The 19,528-nt window shown below is 37.3% G+C and overlaps 2 protein-coding genes across 4 annotated transcripts; both read left to right on the top strand.

The window, feature by feature from the left end:
* Positions 1-1,256: 1,256 nt before the first annotated feature.
* LOC111325095 (uncharacterized) lies at positions 1,257-5,614 on the top strand. Its single transcript, XM_022928825.2, has one exon. The coding sequence runs from the start codon at positions 1,486-1,488 to the stop codon at positions 2,656-2,658; it is 1,173 nt and encodes a 390-aa protein (XP_022784560.1). The 5' UTR covers positions 1,257-1,485; the 3' UTR covers positions 2,659-5,614.
* A 1,379-nt stretch (positions 5,615-6,993) lies between these two features.
* On the top strand, positions 6,994-15,409 carry LOC111325099 (glutathione S-transferase Mu 3). Of its 3 annotated transcripts, XM_088759829.1 has the most exons (12): positions 6,994-7,160; positions 7,261-7,336; positions 7,712-7,776; positions 8,733-8,780; positions 8,877-8,910; positions 9,832-9,881; positions 10,346-10,396; positions 12,459-12,554; positions 13,338-13,427; positions 14,476-14,496; positions 14,955-15,029; positions 15,221-15,409. In XM_088759829.1, exons 1-11 carry the CDS (start codon positions 7,125-7,127, stop codon positions 15,015-15,017), a joined length of 630 nt encoding a protein of 209 aa, XP_088615955.1. In that variant the 5' UTR covers positions 6,994-7,124; the 3' UTR covers positions 15,018-15,029; positions 15,221-15,409. The 3 variants fall into 3 exon arrangements, with proteins under 3 accessions (XP_088615955.1, XP_022784566.1, XP_022784565.1); XM_022928830.2 differs by lacking the exon at positions 14,955-15,029 and having other exon boundaries at positions 6,997-7,160; XM_022928831.2 differs by lacking the exons at positions 8,733-8,780; positions 14,955-15,029 and having other exon boundaries at positions 6,996-7,160.
* Positions 15,410-19,528: the final 4,119 nt, after the last annotated feature.

Genomic DNA, 19,528 nt, shown 5'->3' with positions numbered 1-19,528 from the left:
ATATTTATTTGTTTCACGCTAGATTATAGGTTCAAAATTCACAATCCCTTCGACATTTATGTTTCAAGGGGCTGGCTGCTCCTCCAAATCGCTATTCGACTTGATACACCGCAGGCGGCCCAAGCTCTCTTTGAGAACCACACAAGGAACACAATCTGTATACCGATTTATAAGGATTTGTATGGGATTTTCTACAAGATATCCATAGAGATAGTTAAAAGTGAAAATATCAATAAAAATGGCTTACCTTACTCTATACGTGTGTTGTTTGCTCCTGGTGTCGTTATTCTCTAAACAGAAAACCAGGATTAAAAAAACCCGCTTAAATCAAGTGAAATCGGTAAAATAACGACACCAGGAGCAAACAACACACTTATGGATGTTTCGTTTGGTAAATGGGCGTTGCCTATGATGACAGATATATTTTAATTAACACAACTCGTGATTGACATTAATTTCTCACAGTGATTTAAAGTGTTAGCTTGTCGTGATTTAAACCAGTTTTTCAGAAGAATCAGTAAGAGAGAAAAGTCGATTTTTGTATCTGTTTGCTTACCCGAATCTGCTAACTTGAAGTGAGAAACCTGTTTTTACGACCCGCCACAGAAGTAAGTTTCCAGTCATGTTTTCTTGAATTTTGCCATGAGATTAAGACTAAATTTGCGTTTTATGATTTCGGATTACAAATGTAGTTCTCTTAGATCGAATAATCATTAAAGTTTGGATAATATTATACGGTTTGTGGTGGTCGTCTGAGCTGACCAGTTCCGAGTAAGGAAACAGTAAGCCATTTTTATTTAATATTTTCACTTTTAACTATCTCTATGGATATCTTGTAGAAAATCCCATACAAATCCTTATAAATCGATATGCAAATTATGTTCCTTGTGTGGTCCTCAAAGAGAGCTCGGGCCGCCTGTAGATACATGCAACAGGGTCTTAAACGAATCAACTTCGCTATGCAACTGCACTAATAATAATTTTGAGTGTATCAACAAAGTTGAAATGGTAAATTGGCCACCGTAGCGATTACAAAAGCTGACGTTTCGAGCGTTAGCCCTTCGTCGGAGCGAATAACTGTCTTGACTGAAAAATAAATTAACCCTGGACAAAGCCATGTAGGAAAATGAGATTGGGAATTATGGGGCATACACACCAGATATATTCTTAACGTATGAAAGAGATAAGGTTGGAGCATATCAAAACTGACCAATAAGGTATTCATTTGAAAGAACTAACCTCCGCAACAAGCCATCTGTATTGAAACTTGGTAAATTTAAAAAACGGGGAAGGAGCGTGATAAATTTTGAGATTGGGCCAGAATCAACTGTACCACCGGGGGCTTGGATGTGGCTGCCTGAACACGGGTTACCCTCTCCTCTACTCCCACTCCATCCCCCTTCCGGGTCAACCAGTCTTGCGTGACGGAATCATCACAATGATGCAGCACATCCTGTATCAGCTCCATGAAGAAAGTGAAAGAAGATGGCAGTCTCGGAGGTTTGTAGGAATACAAGTGTTAACTCAAATTTCATGAGAGAAGAGATGTCTTCGTACAATTCACAGGAGGATAGAAGCCATCTTTTACCTGGGGTCGACCGAAACCCTCGCTCACCCAATATGATTAGACCATGCTTCTACATGTTACAGATCTTGGGCATGTGGAAACCTAATAACCGCAAATTTGAATTTTTATGGCAAGTTTATCGGAGAGTTGTGTATATCATCTGGTTAGGATGTCTTGCAGCGATTATGTGTTTGGATTTTGTTCACTATGGTTTTGATACGATCCATGTCAGGGAAGTCGTAAATAGTGCTTGTACTTGCATTGATTTCCTGTGTCCTTTCGTGTTCACTCTGTATTATTTCAACCGTGGTCATTTTGTAGAGTTAGTGTACAAAGTACAGAATATTTCCAATGAGTGGAAGCAGAAGTTATTCCGTATTTCTCTCTGGTACACTCTGATGTCTGTTATTCTCTGGGTTCTCTGTGCCACGTTTTTCATGGTACACTGGTTTCCGTTCTTCTCTGAGTGGTGGCACTACGCAGTTTACATACCCGCGGTAGTCTACATCGCAGGCTGGTGGGCAACATGGCTCAGCATCTATGGATTTGTTTGCCATGTTCACAGTCTACATATTGATACTGTCATAGAACAAATGAAGATGAGAGAACGCCGGCCAATTTCTATTTTACGAGGACACTTTGAGTTACAGCAATCACTAGAGAAAACCCAGAAAGATTTCAACGTCATCATTTCTATGGCTGTAGCATACCATATATTGGATCTGATAGTTTTTAGTTTTGCGTATTTTAATTCTGCCTTTGGTAGCGACTATCCGATCTGGCAATACTTTGGTACTGTACTTTATGATTTACTTAGTATTATTTTCAAGCTCTACCCCCCAGCGCTTGTGGCAGCAGCATCACATCGCATTGTTGTAGAGGCTTCAAAACGATGCAAGAGAAGCCCCCACACAACGGATCTGCCGACTGAAGATATACTGTTATTCCAGTACATGGCATTGTGCGAGTCAGATATGGGTCTTAAAATTCTTGGAATTCGCATCACTGTAGAGTTAACAATGAAGGCTCTTATGACAATAATCACTGCTGGTGTATCATTCATAGCTTTTGTTATACCACGGCTCAAGTAGAAAATTTTCTCTGGACTGTTGTTCAACAGGAGACTCTCTCGGCAAGTAAAACATGTTTTCAGATTCATGTGTGCAGCTATGTAACCTTGGATGTTTTGATGCCTAAGGCGTGGATCATGAATGCATAGATTCATTCCGAAGACGCAGTTTTTCAGCGAAGCCACGATAAATTATTTCTTACTGTTTCGATTTTTGTCTGGCTTACACAAATTGTGTGGCCACATTATGGCACGATCGGATTCATTTATTTATTTATTTGTCGACGAGAGTCGAGCGCCTGTCACGTGGTCTAGTGTCGTACGGCGAACTAGTCACTGAGATAGAATAAATATATGAAAATCATATATTTTGAACTGCGGTATTTGATACGTATGATGCACGATCCTCGCAGTAGATAGCGCTAGTCACTAGCGACTAAATACAGGAATGGCTCCGACCTGTAATTGGATGATAAAAATAGTAAAAGTTAATAAGTTACATCTTAACTCCTTGCACGCAAGTATTGTTTAACCGCGTGTCTCCAAGCGGAACAGTGAAATGACAATGCGAGCGAAAACACCGGTGTGTTACTTTGCATAAAAATTTACTCGCATGAATTTTGCTCGTACTTTTTCGTATTTTTTTACTCGTATGTACCCGTATGTTACTCGTATGTTAGTCGTATGTTACTCATATGTTACTCGTACGTTAGTCGTATGTATTCGTATGTATCCATATGTTCTGTATGTTACTCGTATGTTACTCGTATGTTACCCGTATGTACTCTTGTGGTATTTTAGTCATGATCGTCTGTTGTCCGTGCAAGCGGCTCTCGCTCAGTTGTTCACTGACACGTGACAACGACAAATAAAATTTAACATTCCTTTGCTCATTTCTATAATCATCTGGGTAATTATACTAAAAAATTATTTGCCTCAGGCTTGTGAATATTGGTGAATATTCATTTCGCCTTCGGCGAATAATTGTTAAATACAATTTTTTAAGCCAATGAGTGAAAATAGGATTTTTGTTGCAATTTGAAAATCGAAGGCTGCTGTTGTCTGCCAGTAATTCAGTGCGAGAGCCACTTCAAACGAAATTATTCTCTCATGTTTACAGAGCTAAACCAATTCACAAATATCTAACGACTAACCTGAAACTGCGGCTTGTCACTGACATGGTGCTAAATGTCTCTTATGATTGATTCCAAACTTTGAGGAAGTAATACATTGAAACTCAGTAACAAAGTGGTTTTGCTTTTACTAAAATGCGATCAGTATTATGTTTTCCAAGTAATGCCTAGAATCATTCAGACCTTAATATTTCATGACTTCCTGTAAGCTTGGCAGTCTTCTAAATTCTCTTTATAATAATTCAGATAATCAGTGATATTTAAACTTAGTAGCAATACATATGTATCAGGCCTTTATCTGGTACTTGTTTGGTTGTGGTTAGGGGCCGACCATTTAACTCTTGAGGGGGGCGGGGGTGGGTGATTTTGAAAAAAATTTCCTACAAGCGCTTGTTGGAAGAAAAAAATTGCATACGCCCCAAATGTAACAGAAAAAAAGAGCATTTAGAACGGAAAAAAATATCCTGCACAGCAGATTGCTAGAAAAAAATTTCTTGATGACCAGAAATCACCCACCCCCCCTCAAAAGTTAAATGGTCGGCTCCTTAATTCATCACAATACTGGTATACATGAAAAATTACACTCTTGATTACAAGTGCCTTATTCATGTACCGTAATTTCCGGCTGTTTACCCGCACGGCCGATTACCTGCACTGGCCGATTATTGCATGCAGCGAAAAAAAAAGTCAACAGATTACGCACTGGTGGATAACCCGCACCTTAAAAACAAAGGAAGTTTGTACAAATGTGCTCTAGAATTCACAACGTTGCATACTTGACAGAATGCGAATTCGTGGCCACATTTTGTGCGAACAATTGTTCGGCACCATGTTGATTTCTCAAAAAATCGATATCTCTGGTTCTACTGGGCCTAACAAGTCCCTTAAAACGGGAAAATTCTCTTCAGCTGAAGCTAGTGTTAACTGGAAATTTGTTACTGATGCGCCGGTTATCCTCAGTTTATTTTTGTCACAATCAAGGTTTTGTTTACACACGTGCTGATAGTAATTTGTTTGTTGCGCAACTAATTGTGCATGAAATAAACACGAGTCAGCACCATGTTTTAGTGCTGCTTTGTGGCACTCTTAATACAATAAAATTCATCTGAGAGGTGGAAACGCAGGTAGGTGAGAATTTCCTTCAATTCAGCTGCCAGTAGATTTCAAATTTGTCACATAACCCGCACCTCCCTATTACCCGCAGTGGTGCATGTTTAAGACAAAATCAACAGATTACCCATGGGTAAGCCGCCGGAAATTACAGTATCACTTATGCGAAAGTAATAACTCAAGTACAAATGTAAATAAGGCTCAGATTTACACGAAGTAGGTTGTGCTGATTGATACACACAGTAGCTGACCAAAATAAATAAGAACTTGGATATTTTTATGTATATTGATAAACACTAACAAAATATCATTCTTGAGTTAGATTTCAGCTGAAAGCCAAGTTTTGATAGCATGTCAAGTTGACCATTTACCTGATGATGTCAAGTTCACCTATTCATTTCATGTCTCCGCATAGCTTGAATTTGGGAAACACACTGGCATGAAATTACAATTTCATTAATGAGAAAACCTGAAAGATTCTGGTACTTTAAATCATCTGAAATCATCATGCACTTGCCTTTACATTGAACTCTGTTGTGGCTAAGTTATGTCTGCGATTACTGTTCCTGAAATCTATTATGGTGACACTCGATCTGTATTGAGCTGTCTGTTAAATAAAACCTCCAGGTCAAATTGTAAATCTTGTTTTGTTAAAAATTATAAGCAATGTTAATGTAATGTTACTTCAGAGTACTACTCAACGTATGATTCATTAAAATATTGCTTGTGTTCTGATCTTGTTATGCACCTATCTTTTTTCCCTAAATTCTTCCATTTGCAACCCCATATCTACCTACCTCAACTTAATTTTTCTGTGTTCTTTATTGAAAGTACAGTCCCACAAAACCCAAATACAATAATTATAGTAAACTTTTTGCTCTCAACCAACTGAAAATGGGAATTTGTGCCCTAATGGACGATAGAAACCTACGCTCAGCATTGTGTTACTTTGCATGTTTGTATTGTTGAAAATTAGTCGCACATTCAAACCAAATCAAGCTCCCAATGGCTTCTAGTGTAGATTACATCATTTCCCAAATGTCCCAGCCCTTCTGCAAAGTTTTGTCCTCACGTACTGGTACACAAAATGCCAAAAATATTCATATGAAATGCTTCCTTAGAGTTAATTTCACATCACTTGCCTTAGAAAAGACAATAAATCTACAGATTTCAGAGCTCAATTCTGCTTTTAAGTAAACAAAATCATGACTGAATCTATCAGACCACTATGGGAGATGATGCTGATGCATGCAACCTTTATTGTCAAACTGAGATCTCCATGACAAAGTTTGGCTATTAGTCCTCACCTTGAAAGTGAACATTTCAGGACTAACAGGAACAATATTGAAAACTATCTGACTGTAATCAGATATTAGCTCTTCTTATAGAAACTCAATAAGACACCAGACACTAAAAAAGTGGCACAATTTCTTAAGCCACACATGTACGCATTGCGGACCTATTTTAAACCTTGTGATAATTTCTTTTGTGGAAAAAAGTTTAGATTATTAATTCTTATAAATGACGTACATTTCAACATTCCAAATAGCTGATTATTTCGTACTTCCGTGATGTTTTTACTTTGAAGAATCGTTCTCAGCCCAAAGCCTTCACTAAGCTAAGATTCAAAAGCATGGTTTGATCAAATTTAAGGCTCAAAACCTTGCAGAAGCCTGTTATAGGTCGTTTCTTCTCGGCATAATTAACAGAGCGGAGGCCGCTAATTTGCAGCAGGAGGCCTTGACATTAAGTCTCTCAGATTATGATGCCTCCGGTACCTTTTCTATAACTTAAAATGTTTAAACAAAAGTTCTGGGACAACTACATCATCATCAACCAAACGCTCGTACAAAAAAAAAAATCCAAATTTTGAAAACAAAGACTACTGGTCTCTGCGGAGTTCTGTTGTTATCGCTATTGTTTTCATTGAACAAAGACTGAATGCATAATTATGTATGGGGTTATATGGTACTCTTGCCCAAGATTCTTTTCAACACCGCATTAGGGGAAGAGGATGATTTTTTGCAAAATCATTTAAAGTTTGGTTTGATTCCAACTGTCCTAAAAGTTCTTCGTCTTGGTCAATGATTAGTATATATTTCATGACGCATACATGACCGTTGGCCTCTGCAACTTGTGTAGACATCGGTGCTCAGGAAGGGAAGGTACGAACACCCTCAGGCTAACAAGGGGTACAAAAATCAGTTAAAACGCGTACTAAAAGGGAACTGTCGAAAGAGCTGAAATGGCACCTATTCTTGGTTACTGGGACATTCGAGGGGTACGCTTCACAAGATAACGTGCATTCGATTAGCTTCTAGCAAAGATTGGGTCACTCCACGTGTACAATTTTTTTTAATATTTTTTTTTGCATTGAACAGCTTGCAGAGCCTATCCGTCTTCTTCTAAACTACACTGAAACCGAATTTAAGGATGAGCGGTATGAACTTGGTGATGGTAAGGTGTCTTGAATTGTGCACGATCACTGCTGTAAACCCGCAGGTTGCTTTGACTGAAGCTAGACCTGTTGAATCCACAAATTAAGCCCTGAAAATGGATACGTTCCACCCTTGCTCTATTTTTTTTAAAGTTTTAACATTCCTTAGAAAACCAGGCACTTCTTGTTATTTTTGAACTTGTTGTCATCCCCTTGAAATATATGCGTATATAGATCAAGGACCATGCAAACGACAACAAAAGGCAAAGAATTATTGAAGCACAAATGAATCAATGTGCAACGTCCTTTAATTCGGAATCCATAGATCGATCCCTGGTATTTCTTTCAATCAAGCGCGTCAATCTGGCGCTGTCCCTTTCCTGTTTCACTTTCAGCCCCCGAGTACAACGCCAAGGCTTGGACCTCTGTCAAGTATACCCTGGGACTGCCATTTCCTAATGTGAGTTCAGATCCTTAAAATAGGATCTTTCATAGGTTTCCAAACTTAGGCTGGGTCTTCTAATACTGTCCACTTGGTTCATTGTCTTAATGCTTTCTTGGAAAATTTATCATTTTGCAAATCAATTGTCTTGGTATTTTTAAAATGTATTTTAAAATGTATTTTTTTTTAGCTGTAGCTAACTGCGAGCAGTGGTACATCATATTTTGTATTTTGTCAATTTTTCTCAATAATAAACTCCATAATAATAATAGATAGATAGATAAGATCTTTATTGACTTGGAAAAATAAAAGAAACACCTCCAGAGACAAAACATCTGGACTTACAATTTCCTACATATATCAATTCATTATGTATAAACAAGACTAAGTGGCTACACAAATTTGAAAAGACATCTATTAAAAAGCAATGTTTAAAATGTTTGGTTCTAACTAGAGGCAGGATGTAATTATGTCCTCTTTTCCTGAGGCTCCTAGCTCTCTGAACTGGTAAAAGTTCATGTAATTGGATTTGCGCTGTCAGAGGTTATCTCGTCCCAAAGAAGCCTGTCTTTCATTTTAATTACATCCAAAATGTGAATTATGCAAGAGGGAACCAATGATACAGTTTATGAGATCAGGATAACTTGGAATAGCTGTTGGATGTTTATATTTAATCCATAACAGAGGTATAGCATGTTTTACACTTTTAACCAAGCTGAGGCAGAGAGAAAAGTCTGAGTCTCCTATATGGAATCAAACATCAGACCTTCAGATGTCAGGATCCAGTGCTTTCTCATTAAGCTACCAAAAACTTATGAGCATTAAGCCATATAAGTTTCATATTTTAGATATAAGCTTGTAAGAAGCAATTGCATTTGCTTTCTGCTCTCCCCTGGGTGCTTATTTAAGCTTCCTTCATTTAATTACAATTAGTGGTGTATTAACAGGTTTTGTATGGCCTTTATTGACAACAGCTTCCTTATTACATTGATGGGGACACAAAGATTAGTCAGAGTAATGCAGTAAGTTAAAAAAAATTACAATTTGTAGCATATTTAATAACCATTAATTTGAAGTGCTTAATACTTCCTAAATTATCTAATAAATACAATTTGCAGATACTTCGTCACATAGCAAGGAAACATGATTTGTGTAAGTGTGCATTTCTATTATTTGAATAATAATTCTGACAAGAAGGTCAGCAAATAGAAAGTACATCTTAAGCAAATAGAAAATTTAAGTTGATGCTATGGTCAGAACTTAATAACTCTTGCTTAACTGGAAATGGTTAGTAACTAGATTAAATTATGCAGACTTATAGATCAGTTATGACCTAGCTAATTCTGCTCTAACCTCCTTTTAAAGATATTTTCAGTTGAGTGTTGGAAGTAAACCCTGAATGCTTTGGTTTTGCTTTAGCAAGCTTTAAGTCTGGTTTACAAAACTCACCTAACCCTCACAACCAAAAAGATTCAAAATGAAAGCCAACTGCACCCCGGTCTCTTGCTTTTTTTGCACTCTCAGCAGTTTTCTTGTTTTCTGCTATGAATACTCTTTGGTTCTTTAAAATAATTTCAGTTACTTTGGACTGGTTTTTACAAAAATGCATGAAAAGGTCCCTGGGTTCTGATTAGCATTTTAAAAAATATAAGCTAATTAGTGGAACCTCTATCAAGTGGTCACCCTTGGGGAATGGCAGAGGGGTGGTCACCCTTGGGGAATGGCAGAGTGGTGGTCACCCTTGGGGAATGGCAGAGGGGTGGTCACCCTTGGGGAATGGCAGAGGGGTGGTCACCCTTGGGGAATGGCAGAGGGGTGGTCACCCTTGGGGAATGGCAGAGGGGTGGTCACCCTTGGGGAATGGCAGAGGGGTGGTCACCCTTGGGGAATGGCAGAGGGGTGGTCACCCTTGGGGAATGGCAGAGGGACTGCTTGTAGTACAGATTGACTGCTTAAAAGAGATTCCACAGAATGAAGAATAGGGGTAAGAGATAATTGGTCCCATGTCTACTTCAAAAAAAAATTTCAACTTTGGTAAGCTTGTAAGCAAGGAGACTCTTTGTAATTTGTAAGGTGGCACATGTGAAGAAGAGAAAGTAATGGTGGATGTTGCAGAAAATCAGGTTAGCTCTGTTCTCTTTGTTAAGTCATATTTCTATAGTAATAACTTCTGCAGTCAGTGCAATACATTTCTTGTTTCGTTGTATTCTAGACCTGTGATTGTCAAATGGTCTGAATAGGTTGCAATCCACCTTTTAATGAACCATCTTATAGATATGATGAATACTTTGTTATCACAGCATTCACCATGATGGAAAACTACTGACAATCATTCTTTTGGGATCATAGTAACATTTTTACCTTGCACATCTTTAATCTGGGCAGGTTGCATTTTTTTATTAGGGATTTTGGTCTCTAAGTCTACGATATCTTGTCTCTATTTATCAAAAATTGTGTTATAGTAATTGTGTTATAGTAAATAACTGCTATGCAGTTCACGGGACATTTAGATGTGTGATATTGTCAAACATAATTATGAGGATAATATTTTATTCATGGTCAATATAACTGTTGTAAACTTTTGCAGCTCATGGATTTCCGCAAAAAGTTTACTGGTTTATGTTATAATCAGGACTTTGTGAGTATTAACACTTAAGAGTAGTTTAATATGTTTTATTCAATTGCATTCCATAGTTTTACACAATTGTCGTTGTAGTCGAAATCCACAAACCAAGATATTCGCACTTTTACTAGTGATTCGCTAAAGGCAAATGTACGTAAATGAGTTAAATATACAGAACAGGAAAGCAAAACAAAGTACAAATAAAACAGGCAAAATGACGGACAAAATAACGAAACGTACAAGATTATGTGGCGACTACGACGACTAAAACATAATGACAATGCTGACAAGAAAACTACGGCAGAAGAAGCTATACCAAACAATAGAAACAATGCATAAAAGATGAACATGAAAATATGAAATGTGACTAAACCAATGACTGGCGAACCTAATGAAATAACAAATATACATGGAACAACTGAAAACGGAAAACAATGTACAAAAGGCATGAATTTGTAAATGAAGGTGAGGCACTGTGACTACAGTCGTAACAGTTCTTTTGATATTTTTGGGCTTGAATATGCTTGAACAATTTTCATTTATTATTACAACTCACTCATTAATTTTTGCATGATTCAATTAGCTTTTTTACTTCACATGGTGCAAAATCACTTGGCAATTATCAGATAATAACCCCTGTCTACATCAATATATGTCCTCTGCATATTTTAGTATGAAAGAAACAAAGCCAGTAGAAAAAACCCAATGCAAGTGTTTCCCTTTTTCAACTCTATTAATTTAATACCAGGATGAAAAACAAGCTTGTTTTGTAGAATGCAGTGATATGACAAAAGAGCTGATCTCAAATGCTGCTCTGGAAAGTGCAAAAGAGTCAACAAAACTTGCTGTCAATGCACATAATGAAAATGAATGGGATGGTTGTAAAGTAAATAACCCCTCCTTTGGTGTGCTGGTATGTCTGCATGTTAATAATGTTTGTGGTTGAGAAAATGTCCTCAAAATTTCACAATTGCCCTTGAAACTTTGCTTCTCGGCTGAAAATTCATTTTTTTAACAATATCTCAGCCACAGACATCATCAGCTGATGTACCAGTTGCCTAGAGGGGTTTATTTACTAAATAATATTACTTGCAATTAGTACCACCATAGCTGTTGCACTTATAGAGATGGTAAAAACTAATGATTCTCACTGTTAATAGCCTTTTTGTCTGCATTGGTCACTATGCCTCACAGCATTTTTTATCTTTCTTTGGAAATACATAATCATAAGGAAATCTTTTTCTGATCGTAGTGCTGGATTTTATTTTCTGTACATGTTGTCAGATTTTTTCAAGTTTCCAATGATGATAAATAGTGGGCGATAGTATTTAAGCATTTTAACAGAATTTTTCTTTGCATTTTACTAAACCATTTGTAGTTGTTACTCACCTGCCTTACCTACCAGTACTTGGTGTGCTTACTGAGATTTTTTGTCACCATTTCATTATATACCACATCAAGGCTTGACACTAGTAGTAGCCAACTAGCCACAGACTAGAAGAAATTCAGTTTTGGCAAGTGGTTTTCTAATTTCCACCAGCCAGTTTGGTTAGTAAACAAACTGAAATTGTAATAGAACTAAAGTAAAGCACGCACTCTTATTGGTCAATCCAGGGTCCACCATTTGCCCATGGGTGTATACTGCTGACGTGAACAAATGTAAAGACTAGTATTCTGTATGTGCTTGTTTTTCCTGGTAACATAAGATTTGTTAAATAAAAGAAAGCTCTTTTGCTACAATGTATCAATGTTATGTTATAAAACAAATGGTAAATGCCAAAGTGTACACTATTGAGTTATGGATGCACTTGGGAGGTTTGCTAAGCACTCAAGAGGCTAGAGTCACTCTTGATCATCGCCTCATGCGACTCTTACACTTCTTTGTGCTTAGCAACCTCCCATGTGCATCCATAACTCAATAGTGTATGCTACATGGTGTTTACCATTTTTTAATTGTTGTAACATCTAAGTTGTCACCAGTGACTTGTCTAGTAAGTTGAAAAGTTAGTGGTGAGCCCTGTACATGCCAGTTGGTTATATCCATTTTGAGTGAATATTTTAAAATCTTTCTTGGCAGGAAAAATTGAAAGACAACTACCTTAATGATGTCAAGCCAATAATTGAACAATTTGCCAAATTTTTGGGAGAAAAGAAATTTGTAGCTGGAGATAAGGTAAATGATTAATAAGATCCAAATGTTGATGAGGAAGCTAAAAAATGGAGAAGCTGAACATGCCATCAAGGCACAAACTTTAAGTAGTCAATCTGTGTTTGTCCTGTTGCAAAGTAAGGTTTTCTTAACCCTTCAACTCCCAGAAGTGATTAACTAGTAACTTCTCCCTATAATATCCATACATGATCCAGCAAACAGGTAATGAGAATACTCAAACTTATCAGATAGAAGTTGTTCCCTTGATTGAACACCAAATTCTCATAACCAATTTACAAGGAAATGTGTAGCAGCTAGAGGGGAGAATTCACAATCAGATCTTGAGAGTTGAAGATAAAGCTTTGGTTAAGTTTATTTGGTTGTTTAGCTGAGAGAAGGTCCTTATTCAATGTTTCACCTTTTAACCCCCTAAGAGTGATTGACTTCTAATATCTCCTTACAGTATCACCCTTAAAATTAAACATAGGGGTTATGAGAATAAAGGAATAGCTGGTTCACTAATTCAACAAGCTTCTGATTATCAAACAGGTTCTCCTTGTCTGTGTCAAAGGGAATGTAAAGAGAACAACGTGGAGAATATTAACGATAGGGTTTAAAAGAGTTAATGTTTGATCACTTTTATTTGAGGGAACATGATTGTGAAGACTACCACAAAGTTCAGTTCCTCTAAGAAATCAGATCCAACTACAGGTTGTACCTGTAGAATAGTTGGCATCCATCTGGCATATGATTCTTAAGACTGGAAGTCTTTTAAGTTTGATTTCGTGTTTTGTTTTCTTACACCAGATAACGTTTGTTGATTTCATCCTGTATGAAATAATGGATGAACACCAAATTTTTGACAGCACTCTGTTGGAGCCACACGAAAACCTTAAGGTAAAAGTTATTTGTTTTCCCTTTGGTGCTTACCTGTATTTCAACTTCAGGCGAGGAAGAACATCTTCTGAATGTGACAGTTGTACACCTTAGCATTCTTAAGGTGCTTCATTGTGAAGATTCCAGGGGTGACCTCTTCAAGACTTTCTTTAGGTGCTTCATTGAGAAGAGTCTAGGGTCACCCTGTTAAGACCCCTTCTCCAGGTGCTTCATTGAGAAGACTCCAAGGGTCACCTCATCAAGACTCCTTTTTTATGTGCTTCATTGAGAAGACTTCAGGGGTCAACCCATTTAAGACTTCTTTAGCACCTCCCGTTCACTGTTAATTCGAGCTCCCATCATGCTTGAGAACAATCTTTTTTGCTCGGCTTTTTTTTTTGTTATTGTCGTCTTTGTTGTTATGGTTCTTCGACTACGTGATTTTTACATGGTATTCAAGTGAATGCCTGCATATTTTGTGGCCCTCTCAATTCTCAGCTCTTGGTAGCTTTGTACGAGGAACATTCCTTGGTCGAAAATGTAGCAAAAACTGATCACACGCTAAAAATCAGTGTACTCTTTTGTGGTCTTTCTTTGCCTGCCGGATGAAGCTATAAAAAGGGAAACTAAATGATTTTCCAAATGAAGAAAGGTCCATGAATTGACATGGGTAATGTTAACTGCAGGATTTTTATTCCCTGGAAGCAAGACATTTTTTAAGTTGTTGAAGGAATTGCCTTTCTGTGAACTTTGAAATTCTGTGGTACAGTATTTTTGGAATATCTGAATATCAAGTTAGCAAGTGATTAAACTATCATGATGTTGTATACTCAAGGGTCAAACAGAGGCAAGATTGATTTTTGGGAGGTTCAGGTGTTCAGCAGTGTTTTGCCATTTTTTGATAAGCACTCCCCCGTGGAAAACAAAAACAAAAAACAAAACAGCACTCTGTTCTGAAACGAATCTTACCATTTCTATTGTTACTTTCCACTCAGCATCCCTAATACACTGTGAACTCTAATTTACTCACTCTTTTCATTTCTTAATGAACTACTTTGCTCGTTTTCAGGATTTCTTGAAACGCATCGAGGTAAGTTGTCATTTTGATGACAAGTTTCCTGGGTGTACAATGGCTAGTGAAAATCATCCTGTAGCCAAAATGAATGCCTTCAATTTTCTTTTGCAGTCAAAGTCGAGTTGCTCAGGCAGTGCTAGAATCTGTGGACAGGTTCCCTTTGTTGTTAACTTTAGTTAGATTATGTCATGATTAGTTACAGTACTTCTCCCTGGAACCCACGGGAATAAGGCCACCTGTTAAACCCTGCATAGAGTTTAATTGTTGTCACTTTGTGCGATTGTTGTCTTTGAAGTCACGATTTATTCAGAATTTAATTCATTCTCCACGGGAATGGCAGGAGAAAGGAACAGGACTTTCGTCCCAATTGACACCTGACCCCTTTGTACCCACCAACCCACCCCAGGGGAGGACATCCATCACACAGTAATCTCGTGTGTGGGTAATTAACGTCTCCTACCCCCAACCTGCAGGAGACGGAACCTCCATTTATTCGTCCCTATCCGAGAAGACTAGAATGTCTAACCATTTCGTGATGTTATAGAAAGGTAACAAATTCTTCTCAATTATTTTAAGACCTTGAGTGTTGGTCCGGCCGGGGCTCGAACCCTCGACCTCTCGCTCAACAACCCAGCGCACTATCCATTGGGCGGCGGCCCAGTTAGCCCAAACTGTCTTTGTGGTTAATTCAAACTTCTTTGTGGTTAATTCAAACTGTCTTTGTGGTTTCTTTGTACAGGAACTACCTACCATTGCGGCCTATCTCAAGTCAGATCGGTTTAAAGCTCGTCCTATTAATAACAAGATGGCAAAATTCAAATAAATTGGCGGGAAACAAGGAATGAAGACCAAGCTTTGTGCTCTTTCAGTTTAGTTGTGTAGTTTTGTATCGGTGAGAAATAAAGTAGTCGTTGTCTGGACACGAGAATAGCTGATCGCGGTCCCTGTTTTATAAAGCACGCCACCCTCCGCTGAATGGCAAGCAATCCCTTGCCGATTACTCCTTTCCCAGTTCGACACACCCTGCTCCAGGCCGTCAGTTTGTAAGGGAAGCGAGGAAGCTTTGGGAGCGAAAAAATGAGGTTTGGGATCAAGAGAAACTAACTGGGGACGAGGGAAACGAAAGGAATAACAGCTCTGCTACGGCCTTTCCTAATGTTCCTTTTAGGCTTTTGCGTCAGCAATGGATAATGTTTAGGTCATCAGTATTACCATGGCAAAAAAACCTAAAATTTTATCTAAATTTTTTATTTTGTTTCCGCCTTGGAACTCTCTAAAGCCAGACATGATGTTTTTATCCTTTGAAGGGTGGAATGGCATCATAAAGGTTCAGTACATCAGTAACTCGATAGACTGACAAAAAAATGATATTTATGCGTATCGGAGTTGTTCGTGAGATCGAAATGACCCGCTTTTCACAATAAATCACGGAGGATGATACCGTGGGATACTGAATTGAAGAATTGGGAATTTTACTGTGTTACTGCGGCATTCCCATTTAGCGATTTCTTTTTTTTTTTTTTTTTTTTTACGATCCCAATTAATTTTTTTGTGTTTTACACGCACATTTTTGTTATTGTTTTCGCATTCTTTTCACTCACGGTGATTTATATTCTGTTAAGTTTTTCGTTTAATTTTGCTTTACTTAATATCATGTGTTAAAGTTTCAGGGAAAAATTGAACATTTGGAGCATCGGAGTCCGTTAAGTTAACATCGTTTCTTTACTGCGTTCAACTCTTAAGTTTTTTCTTCCTTCGTGTCCAAAATTCCTACAACGTTTGCAACTGTCTTTCCTTGTCCGATTGCGTCTCCTCTAATGTTTGCGTTTTTCTGTTTGTATTTTGTAATTACTTGTAATTATTTTGTTCCTTACAGCAACCACGATTAAGCGGTCGTGTGTTGAAACCTGACTCTTGGCAGTTACACTTGTCGAAGTACCCTGCTGGCAGAGGCGTTTATTTGTTAACTTCCCCCACGATCCACATAAAAACAAAGACTTTATTTTTACGTGGACCGTAGGGGAAGTTAACAAATAAACGCCTCTGCCAGCAGGGTATTGTCGAAGCGGTAGTTTATCATAAAACATTTCTAGAACACTCGGAGTCTTTCGTATTTCATAAAGATTTCTTTCCCTTTAAACGAAGCCATACTTTTATTTCAGCAAGTGGATAATTTAGAGGAAATACTGCGAAGTGTCAACACTAAAATCTTTTAAGATTTAAAATACGTTTGATCACACATCTCGCAAATTTTAATTGAAACAAAAATAAGAGGCCTTTCGGCATAATTTGCGGCCTGATAGGAAACTCGGTTTGCGATCGCAAAGTTATTTACTTATGACGTAACATAGAATGAAAATTGTAAAAGCAAATCTCTTTTTTTTTATATGAGTTGGTTTTGGTGGCGAAGTAACTACTGGTACTTAGGAAGCTAGGCTCGGCCTTAGTGGTGAGTATTTCGTGAGCAAAAACTTAACACACTCAATTTTCTGTAGGTCAGAGCTGTAATATAACAATACAGTTACACAGAACTAATACACTGCTCAAACAGATGTGTTCATAAGTTTTCCATAAAGATGCTTGAAAGCATGATTAATTCTGAACTTGAGAAAGTTTACACCTGGTTATATGCAAATAAGCTTTCATTAAATATCCAATATTTAATCAAATTTTGTTATTTTCCGTCCAAATCAAAGAAAATTGCCCAAACAGGTTATGTTATCTATAAACAATCAAATTTTAACCCAGGTAACTTCCACTAGACACCTTGGAGTTTACATAGATTATGATTTTAGTTTTAAAACGCACATTACTAATATTTCTAAAAAAATCAAGAGAAGTATAGGCATTCTGTCCAAGCTCCGTTATTTCGTACTAAAACACTACTTAGCCTGTGCTATGCTTTAGTTGAGCCTTTTTTAAACTACTGCTTAATTGCTTGGGGTAATACCAATCAGACAGCTTTGCAACCTTTATTTATATTACAGAAGAGAGCCTCAAGAATAATTACTTTCTCTAGTAACGAACATTCAAGTCCTTTATTTAAAGATCTTAACTGTTGTGAAGCTGTTTGACATTGATACCTTTCGACTTGCAGTAGTTATGTAAAAGTTTCAGAAGAAACTCTTACCTCCTGCATAGAGTTCAATTTTAATGCGCTATATAAGAACTTATTATTAAATTAAATTAAATTTGACCCACATTTCAATTCTGTTAGGATGTTACATTATTATGATACCAGATTATCTAGCAAAATGACTTATACTATTCCAAGTGCCAGACCAAATTATAGAATCTTCAACATTAGATTTCAGGGTGCTAAAGTCTGGAATGATATAAGTGAAGACATAAAGCTTCTTCCTCTGAAACGTTTTAAGAAAAATCTAAGCTAATTCTTCTTGATAGATATTAAGAATTTTTCTGGCCTTCCGTTTGTTTTTTACTCTGATATTCCTTGCTTCCTTGACCTTGTTTTGTATGATGAATGAGTGTGTGTGTGTGTGTGTTGTGTGTGTTGTGTGTGTTGTGTGTGTTATATCTGACCCAAATAATTACATTACATAAATCTTTTAAGTATAGCTCCCCTTCTTTTCTAGCCCCTATGGTTATTTGGGGCAGCTAGTACTCCTTTATATACTTTTCAATTTATCATTATTTTTATCAGTATTTTTTTACGTTGGGTATAAATAAAGTTGTTGTTATTGTTGTTGATTAGCAGTTCGCAGCTGCTTCTGGCTATTCTTAGCCTTACGACGTACGAGAGTACCTTATTCACTGTCGAATTTTCTTCACTCTCTCTCAAATGATGTCCGTCCGAGAAACTCAGACAGTCTTAATCGAGATACTTTAATCTTTAATCTTTAATCGAGATACTCCTAAAACAGTAATAACTATACTAGGAGGACTAATTACAAAGAATAAAATTGAAATAATTTATATACAGTTTAAGGTTTAACAATATAAGAAAAACAAAACTTGGATAAAAAAATAATATAAATAGCGTGAAGATAAAATTAGTATGGGCTAAACCGACCTAATAAATGAAAGAGCATTTGATCTATATATATCTAAATTAACAATGTTAGAAGAGCTTAGAGATATATTGTTCCACAAAACTACTGTCCTTGGATAAAAAGAATATTTATAGATATCATTATTCACTTTCAATTGTTTGAAAGGACGACAGTTTGGAGCTCTTGATGGTCTTTCATTCGGTGTGACATCAGATGGGAGTGATATGCCAACGTGGCCCATATAGATTTTATAGAACATAGTGCCTTGTGAAAGAAGTCTTCGGTGATGGAGTGAATCCCAGCCAAGACTTTGTACCATAGGTGTAACATGGCTATAACGCGAGTAGTCGTTAAAGACAAATCGAGCGGCTCTTCGTTGGACATAGTGAAGTGAAAACCTTTATTAATTTATAAGGCTCAGGGTAGCCCCTTCAGACGCAAAAGCTGTCTGTTATCAATGGGAGCCCTGAGCAACAACATTAAAACATTACACTAATACAGGTAATAATATAAATAGAGAACTATTTACAAGTAAAAGATTAAAAGATGTATAACACGAAATATCATTAAGATAATTCGTTAAAAAGAGTGCAACCATAATAATAGAAGGATCTTTTTGCAATCTCAGTTCTCACAGCAGGCGGATGTAAGAGGTTGCTTTGTCTAGTAGCACGCGCATGGATTGTATTATTACGTTTAAAATATTGCTTAAAATACTGGGGACATTGACCTTGCAGGCATTTCTTAACGAGTTTAAAGACAGATTTACGTCGGCGCTCCTCCAACGTGGGCCATTTCAGAACGTCCATTGCCTGCTTGCTGCGCACAGTTCTAGCCACTATCCTAGCAGCCCGGTTTTGGAGGGCTTCAAGGTCTTGTTTGCGACCTTCCCCGCAACAGCCCCACACACATACACAGTATTCTAAAATTGGCCTAATTAGACTACAATACACTACATTTGCACTCTCTCTAGTAAGGCTTCTACGAAGCCTGCCGAGCATTCCTATGCGTTTTCCCGCCTTCGAAATTAGATG

This window comes from Stylophora pistillata, chromosome 5 (genome assembly GCF_964205215.1).
Source record: "Stylophora pistillata chromosome 5, jaStyPist1.2, whole genome shotgun sequence".
NCBI lineage: Eukaryota > Metazoa > Cnidaria > Anthozoa > Scleractinia > Pocilloporidae > Stylophora > Stylophora pistillata.
This window is presented reverse-complemented; position numbering and strand designations above follow the sequence as displayed.

Excerpts from the sequence above, each read along its gene's own strand:
- LOC111325095 (XM_022928825.2), top strand. The coding sequence starts at position 1,486 with ATGGCAGTCTCGGAGGTTTGTAGGAATACAAGTGTTAACTCAAATTTC.
- LOC111325099 (XM_022928830.2), top strand. The coding sequence starts at position 7,125 with ATGGCACCTATTCTTGGTTACTGGGACATTCGAGGG. Across the intron at positions 8,781-8,876 it reads AGATTAGTCAGAGTAATGCA|ATACTTCGTCACATAGCAAG; the intron begins GTAAGTTAAAAA and ends TACAATTTGCAG. Across the intron at positions 13,428-14,475 it reads AGCCACACGAAAACCTTAAG|GATTTCTTGAAACGCATCGA; the intron begins GTAAAAGTTATT and ends GCTCGTTTTCAG.